The sequence below is a fragment of the Glycine soja genome, chromosome 8 (genome assembly GCF_004193775.1).
Source record: "Glycine soja cultivar W05 chromosome 8, ASM419377v2, whole genome shotgun sequence".
NCBI classification, from domain to species: Eukaryota; Viridiplantae; Streptophyta; class Magnoliopsida; order Fabales; family Fabaceae; genus Glycine; species Glycine soja.
Window position 1 is genome coordinate 47,447,828 of NC_041009.1, and position 27,670 is coordinate 47,475,497.

Sequence of the window (27,670 nt, forward strand, 5' to 3'; positions counted from 1 at the left end):
TAAGTTAGAAGAAAAAAATAATTTAAGAGTAAAATTATTCAATGAAATTTGTGCATAATTTTAATTATTAATAATTTTATATATATATATATATATATATATATATATAATTATTTTTTTCTCTGAATAATACTTTGGTGTGAAAAGACTATTTGACCGTTTTTTAATAAACGTTACAGTGTCAGTGAATAAAAGAAAAATAAAGGGGTGTTCTATAGGGTTCTTGTGAGTAGTCTTGCAGTTTGCAACTGGATACTTCGGAGATGGAGTTCGCTGATCGTGCTTGAGTTTTGCGGTGGCTATTTTGTCGCAGTTCGCAGAGGATCGACTTCGCGGTGCTGGTGATCTCTTTGTTTTGCTTATTAGTAGATCGAGTTGATAAATCTGGAAGGATTGTTGTTTATTTTTACTGATTGTTGTTGTTTCCGTTGTCGTATTCGTTGTTGTTGTTCCGCGGTTCCTAATTTTGGTTTTTTTGCTCTGTTAAAAGCTTTATGTAGGAGTGGGTGTCATACCAGACTCTAGGAATGTTAAGTAAAAGGTGGGGTTCGTGTGAGTCTTTTGTTTTTGTAACAATGGTGACAAGGCTTTTTGTGTCTCTGGTTGAAGGATTTTAGATACTGTCTGTAATTGTTCTTGGGAGGCTTTGTATCAGGGGTCTTATTGGCATATGTATGGTGTACTCTCTGCTTGGTAATTGAAACACAGGTTGTGTGCCAAATTTTGAATAATATTTGCCTTTTTATTTTTTAAAAAAAGCTTTATGTAGAAGGTGAATTGAATTTCTGAAATCTGGTGTAGGGTATGAATTTTTGAATGGTTTTTGACATTTTGTGGTGAACTGAATCTTGTCCCTAAATTGTTTAATTTTTCTGTTGAAGATTATATAATAATGAATTGTGTATTCGTTTTCTGCAGTTATAGAGAATAGTGAAACAACCCAAGAAGAGGTGGTTTTAAATGGTATTAGTTTGTGAGAGGTTAAGGAAAATGGATTTTCGCAAATTCAGCGTCAAACGTCATTGTTTACCGTGGCAGCTCCAACTCGTTGTCTCTACTCTTCTGGTAATATTCTTTTTTTTATTACTAATCTGATGGCCTCTCACTATAAACTTTCTTTGAATTGATTCCATAATCCCAGATTGCAAGTTTCTGCGAACTTATTGTTATTTTCATATACTCTTGCCATCCCTTTGATAAGTTTGTTATTTCTGTTAATAAAGACATTCATTACATCAAAGCTTGTTGTGATTTTTATCAGTTATTAGCAGTTAGTTCACTTGGATCTCCTATTGAAACTCGCAAAACTGGCAGATCATCTGTATTCTCACTTTTTAACCTCAAAGAGAAGAGTCGATTTTGGAGTGAGGATGTTATACACAATGGTATGTCTACATCTTGTTCAATGAATGAAAACATCTTTTGTTTACTCTCCAGTAAGGGTTTATTTTGATTTTCTTAATAGTTAATTTGTTGTTTTTTTCAGATTTTGATGATTTAAAGTTTTCAAGCCATGGCAAACTAAGCGTATTTAATTATACCAATGCAGGTATACATGCATTCTTTGAAATTCTTCACAAATTAACTTTGTTTCTTTAAACTATTTTTGTTTCATTATGTACCATCCTATATTCTTCTATCTAATAAATATTTATTTGATCTAAATGAGTTTATGCTATTTTTATTGCTGTAAAAGTTTACTTGGATTGTCAAAATCATAGCTTCCAGGCTGCTAGTTGTTTTATTGGCCTCTAATTAGAAACTCACACCAGAGGTTAAATAGGTGGAGTTCGCCTTCTCATCGATTGGAGATTATATCATACTTGTGAAAAACTGTTTGTGGTATACTTTGTATTCTTATAGAAGCCTGCTGCGGTAAAAACATCCTGCCATGTGCTGGGCCCAGGGAAGGCTTGCACCTACTATGTGGGTCTATAGTTCGCAATCATTTGATTCCATGACATGGCAACAACCCCAACTGTTGTGCCAAGGCTTCTATGTGTGACGAGAGAGAAACAAAGAATTTATTTTCTAAACTTGCTTGAGTATATCACTAAGCAGAGTGATCTATTTATAATAATAATGATTACAAAGATGATAAATAGCTACTATTATTTTCAAGAGAACAATTTAAAATATCACTACTTCCTAAGACACATTGAACTCAACTGAACACAAGTAGTGGAACAGCAATAATCATTAATGCTCCTATTTCCAACACTACCCCTCAGGTTGGAGAATAGATGTTTTCATTCCTAGCTTGCATATAATTCTTTCAAAGTCTGGACTGCACAATTCTTTGATAAAAATATCTACAAGTTGACCTTGTGAAAGTACAAATTAAACCACAATTAAGTTTTCCTTGATAAAACACCCATCCACTTCAATGTGTTTCATTTGATCATGCTGAACAGGATTATGAGCTATGCTAATTGCTGACTTATTATCACAGTAGAGCTTCATCAGTCCATCCCATGTAATTCTCAACTCTTCTAAGATAGTTTTCAACCAAAGCATTTCACAAATATCTTGTGTCATGGCTTGGAACTCAGCTTCATTACTAGTGTTAGATTAATATGTGTTTTTTGTATATGTTTTATTATCTTTCTTATTTTGCACTCTTTCTCTGCTGTACAAGGGGCTGCAGTCTGCACCCTATCTTGTCATGTACTTGTTTGTTTATATATATACAATAGCCTCAGCTTGTTGATAAACTGATATTATTGATATCATAACAGAAAATGTAATTGGCCAATCGAATCTCTGAGCACTAACGTATACTTATAGTCAGAGAGACTAACAAACTCTAATTATCTATTATCTCTAATTCTAACAGATAGAGTTAACTTACAGAGTATACACTCACCCCCTCTGCAAACTTAATGGGACTGAGAAACCAAAGGGAGCTCAGAAACATTAAGTTTGGATCTTAGAAAAGAAAATCTAGCAGATGACAAATGTTTAGTGAGCAAATCAGCCCACTAATCATAGCCAGGAATATGTTGAACAATCAGCTTCTTGGACAGGACTTTTTCTCTGGCAAAGAAGAGATCCAACTCCATATGCTTAGTTTCAGCATGAAGAACTGGATTATGAGCCATTAGCACAGCACTGGAATTATCACAAAGCACCATAGGAGTGAGATGAGGAACTGCGAGTTCAGAGTAAAGTTTGAATCCACAAAATATCAGCTGTAGCAGCTGCAAGGCTCCTGTACTCAGCCTCAGTACTTGATCTAGAGACCACTGTGTGATTTCTAGATCACCAAGAAACCAAATTGGGACCAATATAAATTGCAGCACAATCCCTGATATATTTTGTCTGAGTCATCATTAATGATCCCCATTGGACAGAGAATGAACCTCCATTAAAAACTAACTATTTCTTATTCAAATATTTTTCTTATTTGAACAATAATTATAAATTTAAAAATCTTATATAAATTTTTTCTATAACTTTAAAAATTACGTCATACATAATTAAAAATAATTTTGTATAATTTAGTTAAATTGTAATCTTTTTATAATTTGTAAAAATTAAATTAAAAGTTGCATTTTTAAAAATTATATGTAATTTTATTGAAATCTTATTTTTTTCATTTGAACATAATTTATATCCTATCCTATAAATATTTGGTCCGCGTCAAATATAGGACATGATAACACAATGATGTTATCTAGTGTCTAGTGTTCACCAAAACATTGGATATGATTAAAACCTATTCACGTATCCATTATAATGTGACCACTAAACAGGCTGTAACTTTACTTTAGAGCAAGGATTGGCTAAAGCTTGTGCGGTTTATTTTGAAAATGTAGCACCTATAGTTTTCTTAGAAGAATTTTGTTGTATTTCAGGTAACATTGCTAACTATCTAAAGCTTCAGGAAGTTGATTCCATCCACCTTCCAGTTCCTATGAATTTTATATTTATAGGATTTGAAGGGAAGGGCAGCCACGGTACATAGTTGAAAACTAACTTATCTTTTCGACGGTTATTTCATTTTATTGGTATTGCGGATTCTGAAGTGCATTTCGTGTCTTTCAGAATTCAAGCTTCTTCTAGAAGAAATTGAGCGTTGGTTTACAAAAATTGATCATGTCTTTGAACACACTCGGATTCGACATGAAGAAGTTCTAATTCCATTTTACAAAACCAACATGGATAAAATGCGATGGCACCAGCTTCCTGTTGTCAGTCACATAAATTACAAGTAATGCTTTCTATCCTAACTTCCCCAAAAAACACCAGTAAATCTTTCATTTTCTTTTCATCTGGCTTTGAATTTAAAGACTTGCTTGCCACTACATTTCTGAAATGGATATCAGTTTCAAGTTTCAACACAATCTTTGACAGATAAAGGTGTTTGTGGAGAAATACAGACTGATTTGGCATCAAATTTGAGTATTTACATCATAAAACCCTTGAGCCAAATGTAAGGATGGAAGTGAAAATTAGCTAGACTGAATTTTGAAACCCAAAGCTTATACTAGCTTCTTTCTCAGAAGAGAACTAGCAGGCCTTCAATGGCTTCATTCATTGTCTCTTGGCCATGATAACATCAGTTTAAAACTAAACCTTCTCATCTAACCATTTTGATTGTGATTTTATCTTTCACTTAATTTAGCATTTGATTTTTATTTATAAAAGAATCTATCTGGAGAATGAAGAGGAGTGTGTAGAAGGAGCATGAGAAATTCTTCTGAATCAACTTAAACATACAAAAATTGAATATTGGCTCTGAAGTATTTTCCAACCCCTGTTAATAACACTTCTATATCATTTTCTTTGAGCCCTCTTGATTGGAGACATATGATGTGGCAGCTCCAATGTAAATCTAATATAAATTTTTTCCCCATTTATTCTTGGAATTTCCTTTCTGTGAGAAAAAAATTGTACTATCTTTTGTTTCTCTGACAGTGGACATTCTGGTGCAGCTTTTCTGTTCATGCTATTGAAATGGGAGAGAAGGTTACTTCCATAATTGAGCATGCCATAAATGTGTTTGGCCGCAAGGATGATCCAGTTGGGAACCGGTAAATTAAATTAAATTTTTCCTTCAATTAGATTACATATTATTTGAACCATTATGAGTTCTCTTTGAACATCTGTGCTCTTTCCTAACAGAAGTATTGATAATCAAAGGAAGAGTTAATAGAAGCTAAAACAAATTTATCATTTGTTATCTTTTTGAGTGAGTTTCAGCATTCCTTTTCTCAAATGGTCATACCACATATATTAGCCTCCTGCGGTACTAGTAAGTAGTAACTATGCATCAAACAACTTGGTACTCCAAAGGCAATCCAATAACTGAGCTAGTTGATCAAATCATATGAAACTGGATAGCACTCCACTAAGTACTAACTCATTCTTTAAAGCTTGTAAAGGGGTTTTCATTCTAATTGTTCTGTTTTTTCCACTCTACATGGTTAGGCAGGGGTTGTCCCAATTTACTTTGAGAGGCTAATCATAATTTTAAGAAAAATAAATTTTAAAAATGCAGCTTTTTTTAATCAAGAAAACTTTGAAAAAAATATCCTTTTAAAACGCCAGTTTCAAGAGCAAACCCATATAGACCTCCTTTTTCTTCTTTATTTCAAATCTCAAGATCTAAGAACAGACCACCTAAGAAATTTTAACTTGAAAGTAACTTTCAATCTTAAAGAAGTATAGAATTACCAAATAACTTTAAATTTAAGGTTCTTACTTTTAACTTGAAGGGTTCAACGGTAAAGTTGCACCTTGGTGACCGGTTATGGGTTCAAATCCGAAACAACATATGTTAGATTAGATAAACTTCTGACTTTAACTTCAAAGTAGCTTTGAAGCTCCAAAGAAGTTGAGCCAAATCCTACCTTAGGAACATAAAGTGGCTTCTTTTGCTTTGTCTTTTGAATTTCTTGCTTTCTCTTATTCTCCCAAATTCTTCTTTGCAGGAACAATAACGGTGGTGGTTGGCAAGTAGATGTGGACATGTTAGATGGTCTTTTGTCTAGCCTGGTTGAATACCTTCAACTTGAAAATGCATATAATATTTTTATTTTAAATCCCAAGCGTGATGAGAGGAAACCTAAATATGGGTATCGGTAAGTAGTTGTAAAATGTTGTCATTTATTATAAAAAAAATCCAAGAATGTCATCTCTTATATAACCATGGATATGTACACAGTTCAAACTGATGAGTCTGAGTATATTCTTGTAGGCCTAAATCCAAGTCCCAAAGTAGTTGTGTCTTTACTGTATGAGGGAGGGAAATTAGTTATGGAGAGAGAAAATGAATTTGATCTGATTAAAGGGAATGTTTCTCATGAGGGACTTCACATTTTTGGGTTATTGTTTGTAGTTATTGCTTGGTTTATAGGATAGCATTGCTTAGATGGGGAGCTTTTGCTCTTATGTTTACTATATTTTCTATACTCAATTTCATTTAATGTAAACTATACATATTTTTGTTTCCATCAATTTTGTGCTTTTGTTCAACGGCTTTGGGAGATTATGGTTAGTGCATGCAAACTAGAATGGCATTACAAATGCATGGTGTCATCAATGCTCGTGTATGTGCTGTTGAGTCCTCTCTCAAAAATTAGGAAATATTGCTACACATTCAGGATTAATTGGCCAGGCCACATAACTCAATTTTGAAGGAGCATATTGCTCAATTCATTGATCATTCAGCTAAGTTGAGTTCCTTGATGACTAACAAGTAGGGTCTTCACCATGTCCATTGCGGCAATGCACATCAAGATGGTAGAAAAAATGCAATGCCAACAATTTTCATTGAAATCACTATTCACTAAGTCAAGAACTGGGGGAAACACCATTCTTGTGATCAATAAATATGATTCACTGGAATCTATGTAACATCTCACTGCAAAGCATGTTGAGTTGTTGACCTTCTACAATGATGATACCAGTATACACATTCCCTACCATAGAGCATTGCTAGTCTCACATCTGTCCAGTTACTTTTCATTCGAGTAGTTGAGTTTGATTTGGACTTTATAATAGCAAATTAAGCCAAAACCATTTCTTTATTTCACACATTCATTCAAAACATTTTTTCTTATTTTGTCCCAAATGTTACATGTAAACAAATGGTGTTTATGTATTTGAACCTGTGATCTTGGCTTACTTGTTTTTCTTAATTCTTTGGATCTTCTATTTTTATTTTAAATTTGGGGGGGGGGGGGGTGGAGCGCTGTTCATTCTGACCCCAGTTACTTTTGTTGGAGTAAGATACTCAGGGATATGTGTTTGAACCTGTGATCTTGGTTTATTGCTTTTTTATTTCTTATTCAATAAACTTTCTTCTTTTATCTATAGAAAGAAAAAGGAAGAAGTTTCTCTACTGTGTGAAGCTACATGTGTCTGTTTATATAATGCAAACAAAATTAGGAAATAGTTTTATTTGTTGTTTTGTTCTCTTTTTATGAGGATTACTGATCCTCCAGATTATTATTCTCTTATTAGAATGAGAGTGAAAGTCCATTAATAATTATGTTAAAGTGTCTGGGATATCATAATAATAAGTATGAATATTTTATAATTTTAATTGTGCCAGAAAATAGTTTTTCTTTTTCTTCCTTATCTGAGACAATTTTATGCATGTTTTTGAGTCATATGTGTTTTATATTATAAATATAAATTATATGTCAGAAACCTAATATTAGAAAGAATAAGGGATTTCTGCCCTAAAAACTAGGCCTAACTTGCAGAACTTTTATTGTCTGCACCTCCCAGTGCCCAAATGCCCCAAATCTCTTGCAAACGACAACCAAAATAATTTGCTATCTTAACTGATGGGTATCTATCAAAATGATCTGTTTTGGCCATGCTGTGTCTTGCTTCTCTTATTCATTTGCAAAATATTTCAGGAGAGGTTTATCTGAGCCCGAAATAAACTTGCTAAAGGAGGTACATGAAACTGTCTTTTCTCCTAAAAATGTACACTATTATTAAAATGTATCATACTGTGCTTGGCATTCTTCTGCAGAGTTTATGGAATAATTGCTTTCAAAAACTAATTGCTAAATATTTCTCTCTGCTTTATCAATGCCTTCAGTGCCAACACTAACAGCTGCCATATCATGCAGAATAAGAGTTTGCAAATGAAGCTTCTTCAGGCAGAAAGCTTTCCTGAAAATATTCTTGGTATGGAAGAAATATACAAGTTTAACTATACAATATCTTGAATGTAGAAAACCAACTGATGTTCCACCATCTATCTTGAAAATTAACACCACAATTGCCTCTTCCATAACAACAATGATTTTCAAATGTTTATTACTTCTGATATACTTCCACAGTTGATGTTTGAAGTTCCATAAAGTACTTAATATTGTTCTACAGCTCTTACTAAGATTCAGCGACCGTTGTATGTAAAGCATCCAATGATGAAATTTTCGTGGACAAGGACCGAGGACACTGATATTGTAAGTATTTCATTTCCTTGTATGGTGAAAGCATATATGTTTATTTTGCTAAAGTTCTCTTCAAATCTTTCTCATCATTGGATGGCCTAATGATAGTCTTGTACCAAATCCAATTGGTACACCTTTAGCATCAGTTGCTACTTCTACTTATTTTGCACTTCATTTACCTACAAAACTAGCTATTAATCCTCCTGAAGTCCTACTTTATTGGTCTCTAGTTTATGCAAAATTGGCTATTAGTCCTCCCAATAGACCTACTATATTGGACTCCTTTTCCCTACATCTTGCATCAGAATTTCCTTTTGCATTACCTATTTGAATTTGCAAGTGATCATTTGATGGCCCACCTTGTTGCCAAAGATGCTTTTCCCCTATGACCAAGATTGTTCTACTCCTTCCTCTCCATGGCTACTATTTATCAGTGGCCTCTTTATTAGCAGCTACTCCAAAAGTTGATTTCTTGTTTGGCGAACTACTTTTAGGAGTTAGGACAAAAGGAAAGTGAAATTTAGCTAGAAATGTTTAGAGCAGTTAGTTATAGGAGATTAATTAGATAAGGGTTAATGGTGTTTGTAGTCCCTGAAAAATTACCTAATTTTGAATTTGGTCCCAACTTTTAAAACTAAAAGTTTTCATCCCTGTATTTTTTAAAATACCTTAACTTTAGTTGTTAAAGTTTACACCTTTTCCCTCTATACAAGGACCAAAGTCTGAGTCTTCCAAAAAAAATATAGGAACTAAAACCAATGTTTTGAAAGTTGGGGACAAAAATCAAAATATTTTAGAGACTAGAAACACCATTAACTCATTAGATAAATAAGGGGAATGAAGGTGGAAGGGTCCATTCAAAGAGTTAAAAATTGTAAGAAAGGAAAAACCCTCTTAGCACATGGATTTGTATTTTAATAACAACAACAAAGCCTCATGGATCACATGATGCCATTCAGCACGGTTAAAAACCAAAGTTTCAGGAATATTGTTTAGCCTGAGATCTCCCAATATGGTTTCCTTCAATGTCCTTTTTGGTTTCCCTCTTCTTTTCACCAGACTAAAAATCATGCAATCTACTCTCTAACTAGTGCCTCTTGTGGTCTTCTTTGTACATACCCAAATTACCTTAATTAGTTTTCTATCATCTGTTACTCAATGAGTGCTACACCAATCTTTTCTTGTGTAAAGTCATACTGTATTCTATCCTTTCTTGTAGGCCCACACATCCATTTTAACATTCTGATTTCTTCTGCAACCAATATTCTCATTATGTTGTCCCTTTAAAGTCTAACGTTCACTACCACATAGTGTAGCTAGATGTATAGTTGTACGATAAAACTTGCCTTTGAGTTTGGTAGGTACTTTGCAATACAAATAACCGCGATGCCTTTTTCCATTTAAGCCATCCCGCTTGTATCCTATGTGTGACATCCTCATTAATTTTCTCCATTATCTTGTATGATTGATCCCAAATATTTAAACTTGGAAACTTGTAGTATGACATTTTCTCCCAATTTTACTTTTGAGCCAAAATTGGCTTATCTCCTGCTAAAATTGCAATGCATATACTTTGTCTTTCTCCTACTTGTGTGAGAACTTTTTGTTTGCAAAGTCTGCCTCCAGAATTCAACCTTCATGTGAACTGCTTCCCTTGATTCCTCTATCAAGACTATATCATCCGCAAAAGGCATGGAATTAGGGATAATCTTTTGTACGTCCTTGATAAGCAGGTGCAAGACTAGATTAAACAAGGACTTAAAGCTGAGCCTTGATGTAATCCTATTCCAATAGGAAAGTCCTAAGTTTCACCTCTTGGGAGTTCTAATACTAGTAGTTACTAGTTACCCCTTCATACATGTCTTGTATAACTCGGATATAAGCCATGTGCACACCTTTTTTCTCCATAGTCTTCCATAACACTTCTCTTGGTACACAGTCATAAACTTTTTCCTAGTCAATAGCAACCATATGTAAGTCTCTTTCCTTTTGTACATTTCAATCATCTTCCGTAAAGATAAATGGCTTTTGTTGTAGACATTCCTGGCATAAAACCAAATGGATTATTTGCAATCCTTCTTTCTTCTCTTAATCTATGCTCTATCACTGTCTTCACACTATGATAGTCTTGATCATTGTTTCTTCGGACTCGCGGACTACCCATAAAACCCAATATTTTTTCCCTTCGTTTTTTAAGCTAAAATCTATCACACTAAAATATAGCAACATTTATAATAGTCTCAATACTAAAAATGTCAAAATATGTTAACAATACTAGTTAGGCGGGTTATATGGGTAGTCTGCGAATAAAGCCTACTAGGTTCGTGGGTTTTGCGTGCTGGACTCGAAAACTCAATGCAACTACACACCCTTTAAAAAAAGAGGCCCATTATCCACAAGGTTTGTGGGCTTAACGGATCAGTCCGTCAATCTGGGTCTGTATACCCACCCTACTTTCCCCTTACACCTTTCTTAGAGCTCACTCTAAATTCTAAATGGAACAAAGACTATTAACTATTTAGATTGAAAATAGAAATAGGTTTCAAAAACATGAGAATATATTTTATTAAGATGATCCTAAATTCAGCTCAAGTTATGCGGATTTAGGTTTCCAAAGTAAGGATAGTACAACAAGAGAAAATGTACAACCCTTTTCCTTTAGTTCCTTACAGTAATTCACCCCTGCTAACACTGGCTAAAACAAGGTCAATTATATACCCACCCAGCACATGATGCCTCGCCCACCAATCATGAATCATAGTCGTGATTTTTCTACTTCTCAGCTTTTAATATCCATTTCACCCGCAAGCTAAAATCCTACAAAATTGCCATATGTACTTGCATTGTATCCAAGTTTTAATTGCCTTTCAAAAATACTTTATACTGTAAAAGTAAATTTAATAACAAAAAAAAATAAGAAAAGGAGGTATATTTAATAATTATGGGAGGCATGTTTAACAATTGCCTATTTCTTTGCCTTTTCATTTTGTACAAGTCTTGCTAGAAGCCAAAGAGAAACTAGCAGCATTTTCATCGTAGTTGTCCTGCTCAGTGCTCATTTATGTTTAGGGTCTGGTCTTTTTTCTGGATTTTATGGTGTAGGCAGTGTAAGTTTTTACGAAAAGTTTGCTGTTTTGGTAAAATGCAGATGGAATGGTATAATATGTGGCTTGATTCACTAGATAATTTTGGGAGGTTGTATGAAGGGAGAGACACAGCTGAGATCATTGAGGCCAAAGCTTTACAGGTATATACTCATCAGATAAGTCTCCACTCTCCACATAAAAGAAAGTAGGTTTAGTTACAATTTTTTTCCCCACATCTTTTCCTGAAACTTTGTAATTTTTTCGTGTATGTTTAGTTACTAAAAGGGAAGGATCAAGACCTGAAGCTCCATCTGGAAAAAGTATTAAAATCTGGAGACTTCAGTGGTTTTCAAGCAGAATGTCTCACAGACACATGGATAGGAAAGGACAGGTTCAATTTCTCTTGCTTCATACAATGCTAAATTTTAAGGCATACACATCTCTTTCTGTTTACATTCATTAGTCTTTTGTACCAGATGGGCATTTATTGATTTGAGTGCAGGTCCCTTTTCATGGGGACCTGCTGTTGGTGGAGAAGGTGTGCGTACAGAAGCAAGTTTACCAAGTGTGGAAAAAACGATTGGTTCTGCTTCAGGTAGTAATGATGTGTTAGATTGTGTGCGTGTAATGTATACAGCTGTAAATCATACTTGTGATACTCACAGTTAAAGTGCCAAGGTTTGCAGCTAACTACTCATATATATATATATACACACACAAATATTGCAGTCTCATATATGTATAATCCAAGAGATCCAGAAATAAGGATGCAGCACTTGTTAAAAATAAAAACAAAACATCAGCAGTTCAATTAAAATGAACACTGGCAATGACAATATTTCTCCTGGAATTATAAAATTACGTATTTTATAAGGCTTCACTCTAAACAAGTTAGACACTGTTACTAAAATTGGAAGCTACTTGTCCAGTACCAATCACTTTACCTCAAGCTGCTACAAGTACCATCTTTAGCATATGACTCATTGGATTCCAATTGATTAAAATTGCAGAGAGGAGCCTTAGGGAAAGCCCTTTCTGTGAATGTGAGTGATTTGCGGTAGCATTTTACAACATCTCTCTTATCTGTAAAAGATAAAGGTTTTAATGCATCATATAATGTGCAGTACGAATATGCAGCTGTCAGAAACTTGTAGTTACTATTTACTACGCAGGGTTACTTTTTTGACATACACTCTCAAGCTGGTGCATGTAAATAATATGAACCAGTTTCTTACAATTTCCAATATAACCCGCCACTATTTCCAATAAAAAAGTTCTACTTATTGAGTCCTTAATCAGTGCCCTTAAAACACTTGTTGACAAGACCCTTTAATATAATTGTGAAGAATAGCAAGATTTGTTGGTTCAAGTAGAAAGGCTCAAATCCCTTGAGGAATTAGTATAGGATTCAATCCCAAGATTCATGTGCATGTAAAAAAAAAAAACCCGTTGAAAGTGTTTCTGGTTTAGCACCTAACCATATTTCTGAGATATTGGTCTTACCTTCTAGGTGGGGCGTATACTTTGGGAAGCTAAAAAAAATTATTACATAGATAGATAGGTGGTTTCACACTCATCCCTATAAAGCTTAAGTGTTTTTTCCTAATACATCCGCTCACTCCTAACCCTGCTGGGCTTGATGTGTGGATAATATGGTAGGTTGTTTAATAAAGGCTCTAAAACCATCTTAACATTAGATTTGTGGCCTAACTCATCCTTTTAAAACCAGCTTATAAGATGAGGGGTACCTAAGCTTTATAGTTTATAAGCCTTGGGTTTTTTCGAATAGAGATGAAGAAAAGGAAAAATGTAAGCAACCTCTTTGATATAGTACATTGTCTTGTAAAGTTGAAACTTTGATCTTATTTGTTCAGTTCACTGTGCATGGCTTAACTCTTGATGCCATGTTATATTTATAGCTATTTTGATCCTTTTTCTTTGCTGATTGCAGAAATTTCAGAAGAAGAAGCTGAAGACCGATTGCAAGATGCTATTCAGGAGAAATTTGCTGTATTTGGTGATGTATGTATCATATGTTGGATCTAACAATAGATTGCATATTCCATATTGCATTTGATTCTTCTAAGAACAAGGTTCCAAAGTATTGTAGCAAATTGTAAATACTTGTTATAATCCTACCTCACACACTGTCAATACCGAAAACAAAAGGAAAGTTGTCTTTCAACTGAAATGATTGAGGATGACAAACAAGTTGTGATAGAATTAAGGAACAATTCTTTGCTAGGTTTATCTCAAGGTTACAGGAAATTTTATGTAGTGTCGTTAGACTTTGATATTATTGGAATGTTAATTAGGATGTTGAGAGGAATGTAGGCATCCAACATGTTTAAGAAAAGTCTCTCCTTCCCCCACTCATTTTTCTATTGGAATCTCAAAGTGGGTCCATTGTTACTTTAAATGTTGCAGAAAGAACATCAGGCCATTGATATTCTTTTAGCTGAGATTGATATATATGAGCTTTTTGCTTTTAAACATTGCAAAGGAAGGAAAGTCAAGCTTGCTCTTTGTGAAGGTAATCTCATTTGTATCTTTTGGGCTTTATTTTTCTAAATTGAACTTTAAATTTGATTAATTCCCTTTTTCATTTCAGTAAAATAATTGTTTCCTCAAATTTCTCATAAAATCTTGCTTTTTGGACATATGAGCTAGCAAATGACAAATACAACCCAGGATATGAACTGACACTAGGATGCAACAAACTTTGAAAGTTATAGGGCACAACACGATTAGGAAATAATTTGTAGTTAATATTCTTTAAACTAATATAAACACATAAATCCTAAAGATATATTTAAGATATAAACAAAAATGCAAAATAATAGTATAGTAATGATTTCTAGATAATGACCTCGTGTTTAAAATATAAGCATTTCTAGATAATGATTTCTAATACTAATCTTGAGGACATCAATGTTTTACAAGATTCATTAACCACTGTATACACTATCCCATTTATATTAGTATAATAATTCAACAAGTAATAGTTAAAAGTGTAGTATAGAGCTTAGGAGTATATCACAGATGTTCAAGAAATATCTAACATGATGTGTGACACCCAGTATGGTAATCATGTGAAGTATCTATACTTCCTTGCTACTGAGATGTTCTCATGAAGGTTATTTTTTCATACACAGTTCTCTTTTTTCCCCTAACTATCAAACCTTTTGTAGATTGCGCAGCTCAGTATTTCAGTAGGCTTAAATCCACATAATGTTTTTGTAGTCTCTCATACAGCTTGTAACGTATGATAATTTCAGAACTCGATGAGAGGATGCGGGATTTGAGAAACGAGCTACAGTCATTTGAAGGTGAAGAGTATGATGAAAGTCATAAGAAAAAAGCCATAGAGGCTTTGAAACGGATGGAGAGCTGGAATCTATTCAGTGACACATATGAGGTCAGCCAGTTGATCTTTGTTAATTTAGTAGCTTTACTATAATGAAATGTAGGCCCACTATTTTTTTTGTAGTTTCAAAAGTCTGGTTAGACTTGGATCTCAGTATTGGCTTCATTCATGGATTTGCCCCTGTGCAGGAGTTCCAAAATTACACAGTTGCACGTGATTCTTTTCTTGCACATCTAGGTGCAACACTGTGGGGATCGATGAGACATATTGTGTCACCTTCGGTTGTTGATGGTGCCTTCCATTATTACGAGAAGATATCCTTTCAGTTGTTTTTCATGACCCAGGAGGTAGGATGTGTGTTCGACCATTTGAAAAGGCTTCCAACTAAAAGAATCTGAGATTCAACATAAAACAGAAACAGAAAAACTAACTTTGATTTTATTAATTTTCTGAATTGAGGAGAGGATCTTACAGGTATTTATAGACTAACAGAAGAGAGCTAGAGAAGCAACTAGATGCTGACTCAGCACTGACTAGACTCAATAACTAACTTGGGACACAAGTTAGTTATTAGAGATAAAACTAGCCTATGCAGGCCTACTGTTAGACAGTGGGCCTTTGTTACAAAGAGTTTAAACATATACTCTTATACTCCCCCACAAACTCAGGGTTTGGTGATGATGATGTCGAATCGTCTCAAAACAAATTAGGATTCCCACAATTCTGCAGTATAGGAATAACCTAGGTCGACTCAGAGGCACAATCCAATTAGGTTCCAACTTCAATCCACTTATAATTCAGAGCAAGGGATTTCATTGAGCAGTTTGCAGACAATTAAAATTCAGAAACAGAATCACAAGATTAATAGGATTATGAAACAAATTTAAGGAGCATCAATCCAATTCACCAAATTCAAGCAATTCGAATTATCACAATTTTCTAAAGATGATGATCCTACTATGAAGGTCTAGTCAATCTAATTAGAGGTAATTCAATTGAACTAATCCCTAATTAAATTGAGATAACAAATCAGATTGAAGTATCATCCAATTAATCTGTAATTAAGATTCAAATTAGGAAATTAATCAATTACCTAATTCATTTCCAATCCTAAACACATTCATAATCATGAATACGAAAATAGAATTGGAGAAGAGGATGGAACATTCATAACAGAATTCAAAATTGTTAACCAGAACTCAAATTCGTCATTTCTTGAACTGGATCCTTGGATTGATTAGTTGTTTAGCCTTTCATAGCCATCACCAATGGAAGAACAACAAAAATTGAAAAAGAAATGGGAAGAAAAGAGATGAAGAAATATGTAGAACAAGTGAGAGAAAAACAGAGAAAAGAGTTTGATCTAAAACTTGTAATAAAAGTTTTCTATCTAACTCCTCTAAAAATACACTAAGTAAACTAATATATACTCTAACTAATAAGTAATGGATGGGCCTTGATTAGGCCCACCTTTTTTTTGCTCAGCAAAAGTAATAATTTGTATTAAATGAGTACCAGTGGTACTAAGCATTACAATAAATGATGACAAGCATTAGGTTCCAAATCAGACTTGATGTAGTCTAGATAGGAACCGAAGCCTGAAATCAGAATTACATAAGGAATACACAATACTGTAATGTGAAATCCTCCTCTAGCACATGAAACCTAATCGAAGATTGCTCGACCAGTGGTTATAGCCTGTCCCAAAGTCCTTCTCTAAGTTACGAAGCCAAGTCCAAAGTAGAAAGACTGCATCATCCATGATCTTGTTAGCATTTAATGTGACGTTGGAAAAAAGAATCTTATTCCGATGCTGCCATATAGACCATGTTAGAGCTATCCACCAACACTTCCACCTGTTGACCTTGACAGCCTCAACCACTCCGAATATGTGTTGCAGGAAATGATGTTTTGGGCTTTGCGGGAGAGGACCCACGCTATTCACCCAAGACATGGATTCCCACCATAACGGACTGATTTTGCTGCAATGAAAAAACAAATGACTTGCACTCTCCTCCACATTACCACAGAACAGGCATTTCCTATCATTTATTTCTACTTGTCGTCTATGCAGATTTGCCCTTGTAGGTAAACGATCTCTGAGTAACCTCCAGGCGAATGCTAATACTTTATTTGGAACCTTTAGCTTCCATAGTTCTTCAAAAGCTGAAAACTCTGCCCCTTCTGCTATAGACTCCCTCATTATGATATAAGCACTTCTTGCTGAATAATGCCCACTCGGATCTGCCGTCCATACCCACTCATCTTTTCTGTGTAGCTGAATTTGCTTACTCTCCACATCGTTTAAAAAAGCAACGGCCATGTCTATCTCATTATCAAACAACAGTCTCCTCCAACTGAGCTCCCATTCCCACCCTGTGTCCTTACATGCCCCCATCTGCTGAATGGTGTGATTTTGCTGACTAGAAATGAGGTACAACCGAGGATACTTTACTGCTAATGATCTGTCTTCCCCAATCCATTGATCCTCCCAAAACTTAATATTGTCCCCACAACCTACCCTCCACACTATGCTCCTCGATAATGCCTCCCCGTAATCCGGATGCTGGAAGACCCTTTTTAAATCCCTCCACCAAATGGATTCATTAGTGGTTGAAGTTACCTCGTCCAAACTCCTCCACCCACCATATTTGGACTCCAATACCCTGGCCCATAAATCTCCTTGCTGCTGAAATAAGCTCCACTTCCATTTTGCAAGCAGTGCGAGATTGAAAGTGTTTATATCTTTGATCCCCAACCCCCCTTCTTCCTTTGGAAGACACACAGTGTCCCATTTGACCCAAGCTATCTTGTTATGATCCGCAGCTCTTCCCCATAAGAATCTTCTCTGAACACGAACCAACTTGTCCATCACCTTTTTAGGAACCCTGAAAAAAGAAAAGAAAAATATAGGAATGGATGATAAGACAAATTTTATGAGTGTCACTCTCCCCCCAAAAGAAATGTGTCTTTGTTTCCATCTCGCTAATTTTCTCTCACACTTGATGAGTAGAGGATCCCACATCTGACTCCTACTTCGATTTCAGAGAAGGAGAATAAATCAGGCTTAGTAGTCATCAGCAAGACCAGCGACTCATACTAGTTTGGAAGACCTTCGAGTATAACATCCAATTGCTTGTGCTCCGAAATAGGATCTCCAATGGAGCGAAGGGAATCAACAATTGTTTTTATCCAAAGAAGGAATTCAGAAACTGGATGATCTTCTTTTAGAGTTGAGAAGTTCTGTACGCAATTGATGAGACCTAGCTTTTGTCTGAGAATGAAAATACATGTGGATTTCTCCCAAATTTGAAAAGAGTGTTTGGATCTGATAACTCTCGGTAAGAATGAAGCAGAGAGAAATGACTGCAACTAGGTCAGAAAAAGCTGATCTAGCTGATCCTGAAGCTCCCAGGCGTGATAAAGAGGATTCTCGATTCCTGCAGCGTGATCTTCAACGGAAAGAAACTGCATCAGAATCTCAGGAAGCACCAAAAATCTATGAAGACGATGCGCTGTGAGAACAGGATCGACCTGTTGCTACCAAACAAGAAAATTTGATTCGAAGAGCTTCTCCGAAATGAGATATGGAAAATGCGCTGGAAAAGATGAGTTCATTGGCGTAGCTGGAGCAGAAGGAGAAGAATCAATGCCGTTTGGCGGAACCGTGGTGAACGGTGTAGGTAGAAACGGACCGGAAGCCATTGAAGAAGATTCTCAAGCTCTGAATACCATAGAATCTGAAATTCAACCAAAAACAGAGACAGAAAAACTAACTTTGATTGTATTAATTTTCTGAAGTGAGGAGAGGATTTTACAGGTATTTATAGACTAACATAAGAGTGCTAGAGAAGCAACTAAATGCTGACTCAGCACTGACTAGACTCAATAACTAACTTGGGATTCAAGTTAGTTATTGGAGATAAAACTAGCCTACTGCAGGTCTACTGTTAGACAGTGGACCTTTATTACAAAGAGTTTAAACATGTACTCTTATAGTAACAGTGGAATACTGATGTTGCCCTTATAAATTTTTGCAGAAAGTTGGGCACATTAAACAGCTTCCTGTGGATATGAAGGCTATAATGGATGGGTTTTCCTCATTGATGGTTCCTTCTCAGAAACCAATGTTCAGTCCGCACGTGTATGCAGTCATGAATTTTTAATTCTACTCTTTCATTAGCCAACCTATAATTAGGCATTTCGTTGGTGATTGATTAGAATACAATGCTGTGATTGATTTATCATGTTCCTTTAAAACTGTGCATTCTCCCTAGTTTTCTACTTACATAGCTATGGTTTTAGGTTGCCTTTGTCGGAGGATCCTGCCTTAGCAATGGCCTTTGCAGTTGCACGACGAGCAGCTGCTGTGCCTTTACTGCTTGTCAATGGAACCTACCGAAAGACAGTTCGTACATATCTTGATTCTTCTATTCTACAGTTTCAATTGCAAAGGCTGAATAAGCATGGTTCTCTTAAAGGTCTTTCTTATATCCTTAAATCCTCATGTTTTAGATGGTCATTTGTATGTACATGGAAAAACAAGCATAGGTTGGGCAATCCTCTTGAAATCGAAAAAAGAAAAGGTGGAAATGAAAAGAAAATGTATTTTGTCCATTGATTTGTGCATATGCTGCTCATTCTGTTTTCATTCATCCCACATTTTTATTCCAAGCAAATTTGTTGGAATTTTATTTTTTAATCTTCATTCAATTAAATAAATACTTAAGTCAGAGAATTAGAGATGAGTTTAGAATGACCTTTGCAAACAGCCTAGAAGATGCTTGTTGCTGAAAAGCAAGTATGGCATACCTTATTTGGGATGAATGTAGCTGTAAAATGAGAGTCAATATAGAGGGATAATAGACTGAAACCCTGTGTCAAAGTACACAGTAGATGCTTGTTTATATAGACATGTAGTATTGATTACACATAATTAGAGGATATTCAGTTTCCTCTAAATCAGATATCATATCCTATCACATCATTATACATTAAATTCCTGATTCTCAACACTCCTCAAGCTAAAGCTAAATTTATTCCCAGCTAATAAATAAAAACATAAAATTGAGTTCCACCAAAAAACAATGTTTGAAAGATGACTGAGGGATGTTGGCGAAGTCAGGAAATATTGCTAGAAAGGTAACATTGCCAAAGAGCTGGAATAACCATCAGCCTAAGAAATTTATGGCAAGCAAGTTCCGACCTTAAGAACCACATTTGGAAGTTTGAAACCAATATTGTGAAGAGAATTCAGGGATCTTGGTGAAATCGGGGAGTATTGCTAGGAAGAGAGAGCTGGAACACCCATTAGCTTAAGTAAATTCAAAGCAAGTTCCGATCTTCTTAAAACCAAGATTTGGAAGCTTCAAACGAAGTGTGGAGACCAAATTATTCAAACTGAAGAGACAAAACCATCATAAAGTGACAGCAAAGTGAAAGAAGCCACTGAGAAACATGCCGGAAAAGGACAGTGACAAAATAGGCAACTGGAAAATAAGTGGCAAGCTGAAGGTGGTGGCCGGAAACACGCTGAAAAAGATGGCAGCAGAATAGGCGACCAAAAGTGTGTGATGCAGACTATATTTATAATGAATTGGGAGTTGTGGGTTTGTGCTTCTACTATTGAATATATATTGTGTTTGGTTTATAGTATCTGGTGCATAATAACATGCATAACATGTGTGAAATATTAGGGACTGTTGAATATTAGAATATTTTGATGAAATTGTGTGGATTACGAAGCACTCAACGGCTTCCCTATATATAATAATTTATAGAGAGATTACATTTAGCAGAGCAATAAATAAATATAAAATATAACCTCCTAGAATAATGATAAGCCACTAAGACTATTCAGCTTTTCTATGTCTATTCGGCTTCCCAAGACTTCCCTAGAAACCATAGGAATGTTAATAGTTTCAAATATGGACTAACAAGGACTTTCCACATCTATAGCATGTAGGGGTTGTGTTAAGAACCGAGAGATAACGAGAAGAATAGAAAGAGTTTTATTGATTGGTAAGGAAAATACAGAGAATAGGAGAGACAATTCTCCTCCAAGGGTTTCCCTTTCCTCAAAGAGCCAAGGCTCAGTTGACAAATATCACCAATGCCTTCCCTTTTCCCTATAGAGGCCTATTTATACTAGAAAACTCCACACATACAAAAATACTACTAACACGCTAGCTTTCCCTAAGCTTCCCCTGTTACAAACTAATTCGCCCCCTTTTTTCCTTTGTCTGTACTAAAATTGTAGTTGTCTGGAAACTTCATTCTCATGCAGTCATGCCTAACAGATTGACTATTGTTGTTGGACATAGTTTGATGACACGAGTTCTTTTCTTTTCACTTGCATTTTGAAATAATTCTTAAAAAATATCCTTTAATTCTTGATATTCTGGGAATTGAAAAATATAATAATATATTTATGAATGGTGCAGGAAGCCATGTGCATTCCAGGTCTGTGCTAGAGGTTCCAGTCTTTTGGTTCATTTACAGTGAACCACTATTACTAGACAAATATTTTCAGGCAAAAGCACTGTCTGACATGATTATTGTCGTACAGTCAGAGCCCTCTTCCTGGGAAAGCCATCTACATTGTAATGGGCATTCACTTCTGCTGAACTTGAGGTAAGATTCAGAAACCTACCTTCCAACTTTTTAAAATGACTTGTTCATCTATCTTGCAAAGCAGGTTTTTTTTTTTATATTAAATTCTTTTGGGGAAATTTGTTGAGGAAGAGGTGAACTTGTATATGAATTTATGTTGTCTTGTGTCATATTGTGCTACAATATTATTTAAGAAAGGCTTAAATATGTTCTTGTGGTCCCTGAAGTATAGTCGTGTTTTGCTTTACTTTTTGCCCCTGTAAAATTCCTGTTTTTTTTTCTTTTTGATTTTATATAACAAGGACCAAAACCAAAAAGAATTTTATAGTAACCAAAAGTCAAGCGAAATTTTTTAGGGACCAATAGTAAAATTTTACTATATTTTAGGAATAAAAAACATATTTATGCCTTTAAGAAATAATTATGCTGAAGTTGTTCATCAATAATTAAAAATTTATTTTATATTGAACAATTGATAATACCTTTATTTATTTTACAAAAATCCACTCATCAGTTCTTTCATGATTTCATCCTTTATCTGGATAATAAATAAAGGCAGCCTATAAAAGCTGCAGTCGCTTCTACTGCTGAGCATCTTGCTGGTTTGCTTCCCCTTCATCTTGTTTATGGACAGGCCCACGAGACTGCAGTTGAGGTACATTTTATGTCCAATAATTGGAGTCCAATATGTATAGTGTTTTAGGTCTAATTCAATCCAGATACCTTTTGTTTGTTGAGGTTCAGTTCTTGTGCATTGACTGTATGTTGTATGGGCGTATGTGGCTCTGCTTTGGGTATACCTATGCCCTTAAAATGCAAAAATTCAGTTAATTTTTACCTTACCCCGACCTTGCAACTCTCCCTCATCCCCCAAAATAAAATGAAAAACTGGCATATGTATGGCAAATGGATCTGCAGGAAGCTAAACCATTTTTTCAATTTGTTCTGGTCACATGCTTAATGCCTTTATCAACAATGTACATATTCAATTAGAGATTAGCATTGTTTGCACTTTGCATACTGTGTGTCCCAGGTTCCTAGAACAGTCAATGTCTATATGCTAAAAGTAACTTCATTATCAAGTGTAGTTGAACCATGTATTTATCTCTGAACATGGCAGGACTGGTTATGGTCAGTAGGGTGCAACCCTTTCTCCATTACATCACAAGGATGGCACATTTCACAATTCCAGTCTGATTCAATTGCTCGAAGTTATGTCATCACTACCCTTGAAGAATCAATTCAACTGGTTAACTCTGCCATTCATCTTCTGCTAATGGAACGAACTAGTATCCTTGTTGTGTAGCATTGCAACCATTTAATGATAGAGAAATTACTGTGTTTCAAAATGAGTTCATTATTGGAATGTTCCTTATCCTCTATTTCTGTAATCTCTTATTTTTCCTCTCTAAAGAGTTATTCCTTTATCAACATCTGAATCTAAAAATTAAGACAAAAATGAGATATTGCATGAGAGAAAGTAAAGTGGGTACTATCTCCTAGGCAAAGAGTAAATGAGTTTACTTCTCAAATACTAATTCTTATGAAAGCTAAATGCATTTAACATGTGAAGCATGAACTCCTTCTATGTGTGATACATGAACTGCACATCATTCTAACTCTCCCCTTCAAGCTAACACTCGTAAGATTTTAGAGAGAGAATTTTGGGAACTGAATATGTAGTGAAGTTGTAAAATGTCTTCAACCCACTGATCAACAGTTACAATAGCCTATTTATACTAGCTCTCTAACACTGATTATCTGTCAACTAACCAATGGTTAGTTGAGCTTACATCTGGCACAAAACAGTAAGATATAACTACAGCTGTACAAAGAAAAAACTCTTAACCGTTAGAGTAAGTCTACTCTAATAATAAGCATGCAAACTAATTCTAGTTGAGTAGCATTTTCCTTGGTGTGATAGCTGAATCTTTTAGATTGATTGATTTGTTAGCAAGTAATGTTTGTGGTTGCTCACTGCTCAATATTATCACAATGTGTGACAAAATTGCAAATGGTGGCACTCTGACATGTGGACTGGTACTGGGAGAGCACTTGTCAATGCTTAATATGCAAAACATGGGGAGGGGAACATATTTCAAGTATCTTGAAGAATTAAATGAGTATTTCATATAGTGAATGTGCCATGTGCTTAGATTTCCTTGTCCATTGCATTTGCCTTGAGCGAGAAAAAATATATTGAAGCAGATATTTTGAATTAAACAATGTGAACCCAAACCTGCCATTTGCTTTTCAGGAGTGTTGTAGGGCATTTGTTTTCCTTGAAACACAAGATGGGTTATCTGTTTATGAATTCTTAACAAAATAAAGCTGAAAAAACATTCAGGATCTTCCAGTCCCAGGAGCACGAGCTTGTTAACAAGTACAATTATGTTGTTAGCCTTTGGAAAAGGGTGGGTGCTAGTTATTATTAGTAGCTTCTATTAAATTTACAATCTTTTTCTTTAACAGTTAATTCCATTAATGTGTTGTGAATGTCATTTTCAGGTATCAACTGTCACTGGAGAATTGCACTATGGTGATGCATTGAGGCTACTAAACAACTTGGAGGATGCATCCAAGAGGTTGGCCACTATTCTGCCATAAGCATTTTTACTAAAAATAACAATTATAAAACAGAATAATGAGACTCGGTTGGTTTTTCTCTGACACAATCTTTCTTGCAGGTTTGTTGATCAAGTTAATGTGACTCTTGCCCTTCTCCATCCAATTAACTGCACAAGAGAGAGAAAAATACATATGGTGTTTGATATGACAACAATTCCAGCTTTTTTGATTGTTCTAGGGTGCCTTTTTATGGTATTGAGGCCAAGGCGACCAAAACCCAAGATTAATTGAGCTTGAAGCTACCATAATGAATTTTAATTAAAGTAAGGATTATTCAAGGGTTTTCAATGTTGGAAAGTTCAAGTTTGGTGGTAAGGATTTACAATCATTTTTATGATAGAGATGGACGTAAGACGTATATAATTTTTTAGGATTTTAAGGTTGTGTTGGTTATGGATAGTGCCCCAGCAAATTTAGTTTATACATGGTTTTTTAATGCGTCAACTTTTTCTTATGATAGACGTACATAATGTTGGAAAGTTTAAGTTTGGTTGTAAGGATTTACAATCATTTTTATGATAGAAGTACATAATTTTGTAGGATTTTAAGGTTTTGTTGGTTATGGATGGATAGTGTGCCGGCAAATTTAGTTTATACATAATTTTTTAATGCGACAATTTTTTTCCTATGTGCAAATTGTGATTTTAAGTTTGTGATTTATTAGTTTCTATAAGCACGTTATTCTCATGTGTGTTTTTTAAAAACTAAAGGAATGTGAAAGTTGTTACTATAGAGATGCATCTAAACTTAATGGATCAGAGATGCATCTAAACTGGTCAAAACCGGTAAAATTGACTTTAAATCGGTTAAAATAGGTTCATTTGGTTGTTGGTCTAACCAGTTTTTTATCCTTTTGTCACTCACTTTTTGTCATGCCTCGATTCTTACCTTCTGCTTCATGTCTCAATTTTGTCTTACTAATGCAACTGTCAAGTGTCAAGTCTTACTGCTTTTCATTCATTGAGAAATAAAAAAATTTATCTAAAATTTAAAACTAAATGGACAAAAAATTTAAAAAATTATGTTTTTATTGGATTGGATCATATTTGAATTTGATTTTAAAAATCGATTCAACCCAATTCCATTAAACTTGTACACATGTATATATTTTTTATTCATAAATTTATAATATCATTGGTATTTCTAATTTGTTTTTTATATATTTATAAAATTATTGTATATATCTATTTATTAAAAATATATTTAATTAAAGATATTTTTTATTAAATACTTAAGTTTAGATGCGTAAATATATTGCTATTAATTATATAATGACATGTAAATGAAATATTTGATTTTTTATTATATATTTTATCTTTTATTTAATATTTTTCAAAAGAAATAAAAATAAGATTAAAATTGGATAATTAATCCAATTTAAATTATATATAGTTAAATTATAATTTTAAACCAAACTAATTGGATGATAATCTAACAAAATAAAAAGAAAAAAAATTCATCCAATCAAATTTGAAAACACCCTTTGGATTAAGTAATAAGACAATAATGCAAACTTTCTTGTTTAGCGGGAGCCGGGCAGTGTGTATGGGGGAAGAAACGCGTTTTGAATTGAATAATCGCCTTTTTCTGTAGTATTTATTATCAATGAAAGAAAAAAGGATTTAGAGAGAGAGAATGGAGAAAAAGGAGGAAAAGGTGGTGGTGGGCGTGCCAGTGCCAGTGTATTACGGTGGAGAAAATGAATACCAAAGGGGAATCATCCCTCCTAACGCCGTGTTTGGAGATCCAAAGGGCATCCCCATCCAGCAAACCATTTACAGGGACACTCCTGCTCCTTTCAACTGCCCTTACTGCGCTCATACCGCTCTCACTACCGTCAGGTTATGCTTATTCTCTTTAATTTCAATTCAAACCATCTTATCTCATAACAATTTACCGGATTCAATTTCCAGTCAAAATCGCTCTTCTTCTTCTTATTATTATTAGGGTTAAACAATTTTTTGCTCATTATGTTATGATTTTGTTTTCGTCCCTTTTTTTTTTTTTTAATTTTGTATGTGGCTTCATGGGATTATGACCTAGTCATGGCGTATTTAAAAGAGATTGCATAATAGGCTTGATTTGGAATGAAGGGAAAAAAAAATGTACCCACAAATATCCATAGGTAAAATCTATTATCAAGGGGTCTAGCTCATCAGTTGGTTGGTTGAACAGTGTTGAGTTGTGACTTGTGTTGTAAACCTCTGGTAGGTTCAATTCCTTCCCATGAACAAAAAAGTTAAATCTATCACGGATTGCATTAAGATGGCTTATTCGTTGTTCCATTTTTTTTACTCTATCGAACAGACTCTTCATATAAGAGAAATTCTTATAAAATGTCACAATTTCATAGAGGTTGAAATGATAAGGTGAGGAACTAAAAAAATATCGAATAGGGACACAGATAGAATTAAAAAAAAAATGAATGTATTATAGGTACTAAAAACTTAGTTAAAGCCTTTTACAGCACAGCTATTGACCTTCTGTTAATCTGTTCAACTATTGCTAACAAGTTCAAATTTTGATCCCGTTTCACTATTTATCTTGCACTAGCTGGTTGTGTGTGTATGGGTTAAAGTGATTCGTTATGTCAATTAGCTGTTGAAAAGGAACAAGAAAGCATCTCCTAGAGATGATGCAACTCATGGTGATGGTCTTCCATCTTTAGGCCGGGCAAGAAAAATAAATTCACTTTGCGTTAGATGTTTCAACTGGCTGGCTAGTGGCTACAATCAGCTGAGTCAAGTTTGAGTTGACTTGCAATTACTTAGACACACACCGAGGAACTATCTTGCAAGCACGACTAACATTCTGTAAATTTGTCATTTTTAAAAGTTTTTCTTGCTTCTGTTCACTCCCTAGATTAAGATTTAAGCATAATATTGTAAGTAGTTAGAGATTACATCCATTTTGAATTTTTTTGCATCATTATGATGTTTGATACTTTGACCCGAAAAACAGATCAAAGCCCAGTCTGGCAGCATTTGTTGGATGCTTGATGCCAATGATGCTTGGAGTTTGCTTTCTTTGCCCTTCAATGGATTGCCTTTGGCATAAATATCACTACTGTCCTAAATGTCAAGAAAAGGTAGTATCATCGTCAATATGAATAGCATTGATCCAAATGTCCAATTACAACTCAATTGCTTTATCGTTATGTTCATGTGCAGGTTGCTGATTTTGAGAAATCAGATCCCTGTGTTGTGATGGATCCACCACACTGGACTCAGGAGAGCTTTGCATTGTCTGGATAGGATGATAATTCTGTTACTGCCATTTGGTTTTGCATTTTCTATATTGTTTAAGAATTAGCTGTGACATGTGCATGGGACAAACTTACTGCTCTTGAATTTGATGTATAAGAATTATCTACTTATACATGTTTTGTTGCATAACTATAATAAACTCTTGTTTTGTTAATAGATATTGTACTTTAAGGAGAATTGCATACATCCACAATCTGCTAGCTTTATTTTGGCCTTGATAATTGGATTGAGTTGTCTGATGATGAGGAGATATTCTTCCTCTCATATTTCTAATAAAGCAGTGGCTTTTTT

General features: G+C 34.6%; 2 protein-coding genes across 10 annotated transcripts; both read left to right on the forward strand.

Annotated features, from left to right (window-relative positions):
• Nucleotides 1–191: 191 nt before the first annotated feature.
• On the forward strand, nt 192–24,730 carry LOC114423798. Of its 9 annotated transcripts, none has more exons than XM_028390687.1 (27): nt 192–341; nt 919–1,065; nt 1,262–1,385; nt 1,487–1,549; nt 2,415–2,476; nt 3,858–3,959; nt 4,048–4,213; nt 4,938–5,036; nt 5,937–6,086; nt 7,875–7,914; nt 8,094–8,151; nt 8,350–8,432; nt 11,569–11,667; nt 11,782–11,897; nt 11,983–12,101; nt 13,458–13,528; nt 13,934–14,039; nt 14,785–14,924; nt 15,062–15,220; nt 18,914–19,017; nt 19,179–19,354; nt 21,317–21,506; nt 22,041–22,140; nt 22,606–22,774; nt 23,817–23,899; nt 23,994–24,070; nt 24,173–24,730. In XM_028390687.1, exons 6-27 carry the CDS (start codon nt 3,917–3,919, stop codon nt 24,342–24,344), a joined length of 2,520 nt encoding a protein of 839 aa, XP_028246488.1. In that variant the 5' UTR covers nt 192–341; nt 919–1,065; nt 1,262–1,385; nt 1,487–1,549; nt 2,415–2,476; nt 3,858–3,916; the 3' UTR covers nt 24,345–24,730. The 9 variants fall into 9 exon arrangements, with proteins under 9 accessions (XP_028246488.1, XP_028246481.1, XP_028246489.1 ...); XM_028390681.1 differs by lacking the exon at nt 2,415–2,476 and adding an exon at nt 491–541 and having other exon boundaries at nt 208–341; XM_028390684.1 differs by lacking the exon at nt 2,415–2,476 and adding an exon at nt 491–541 and having other exon boundaries at nt 208–335.
• Nucleotides 24,731–25,645: 915 nt separating this feature from the next.
• LOC114423799 (GSH-induced LITAF domain protein) lies at nt 25,646–27,670 on the forward strand. Its single transcript, XM_028390690.1, has 3 exons — nt 25,646–25,954; nt 27,075–27,201; nt 27,284–27,670. Exons 1-3 carry the CDS (start codon nt 25,749–25,751, stop codon nt 27,365–27,367), a joined length of 417 nt encoding a protein of 138 aa, XP_028246491.1. The 5' UTR covers nt 25,646–25,748; the 3' UTR covers nt 27,368–27,670.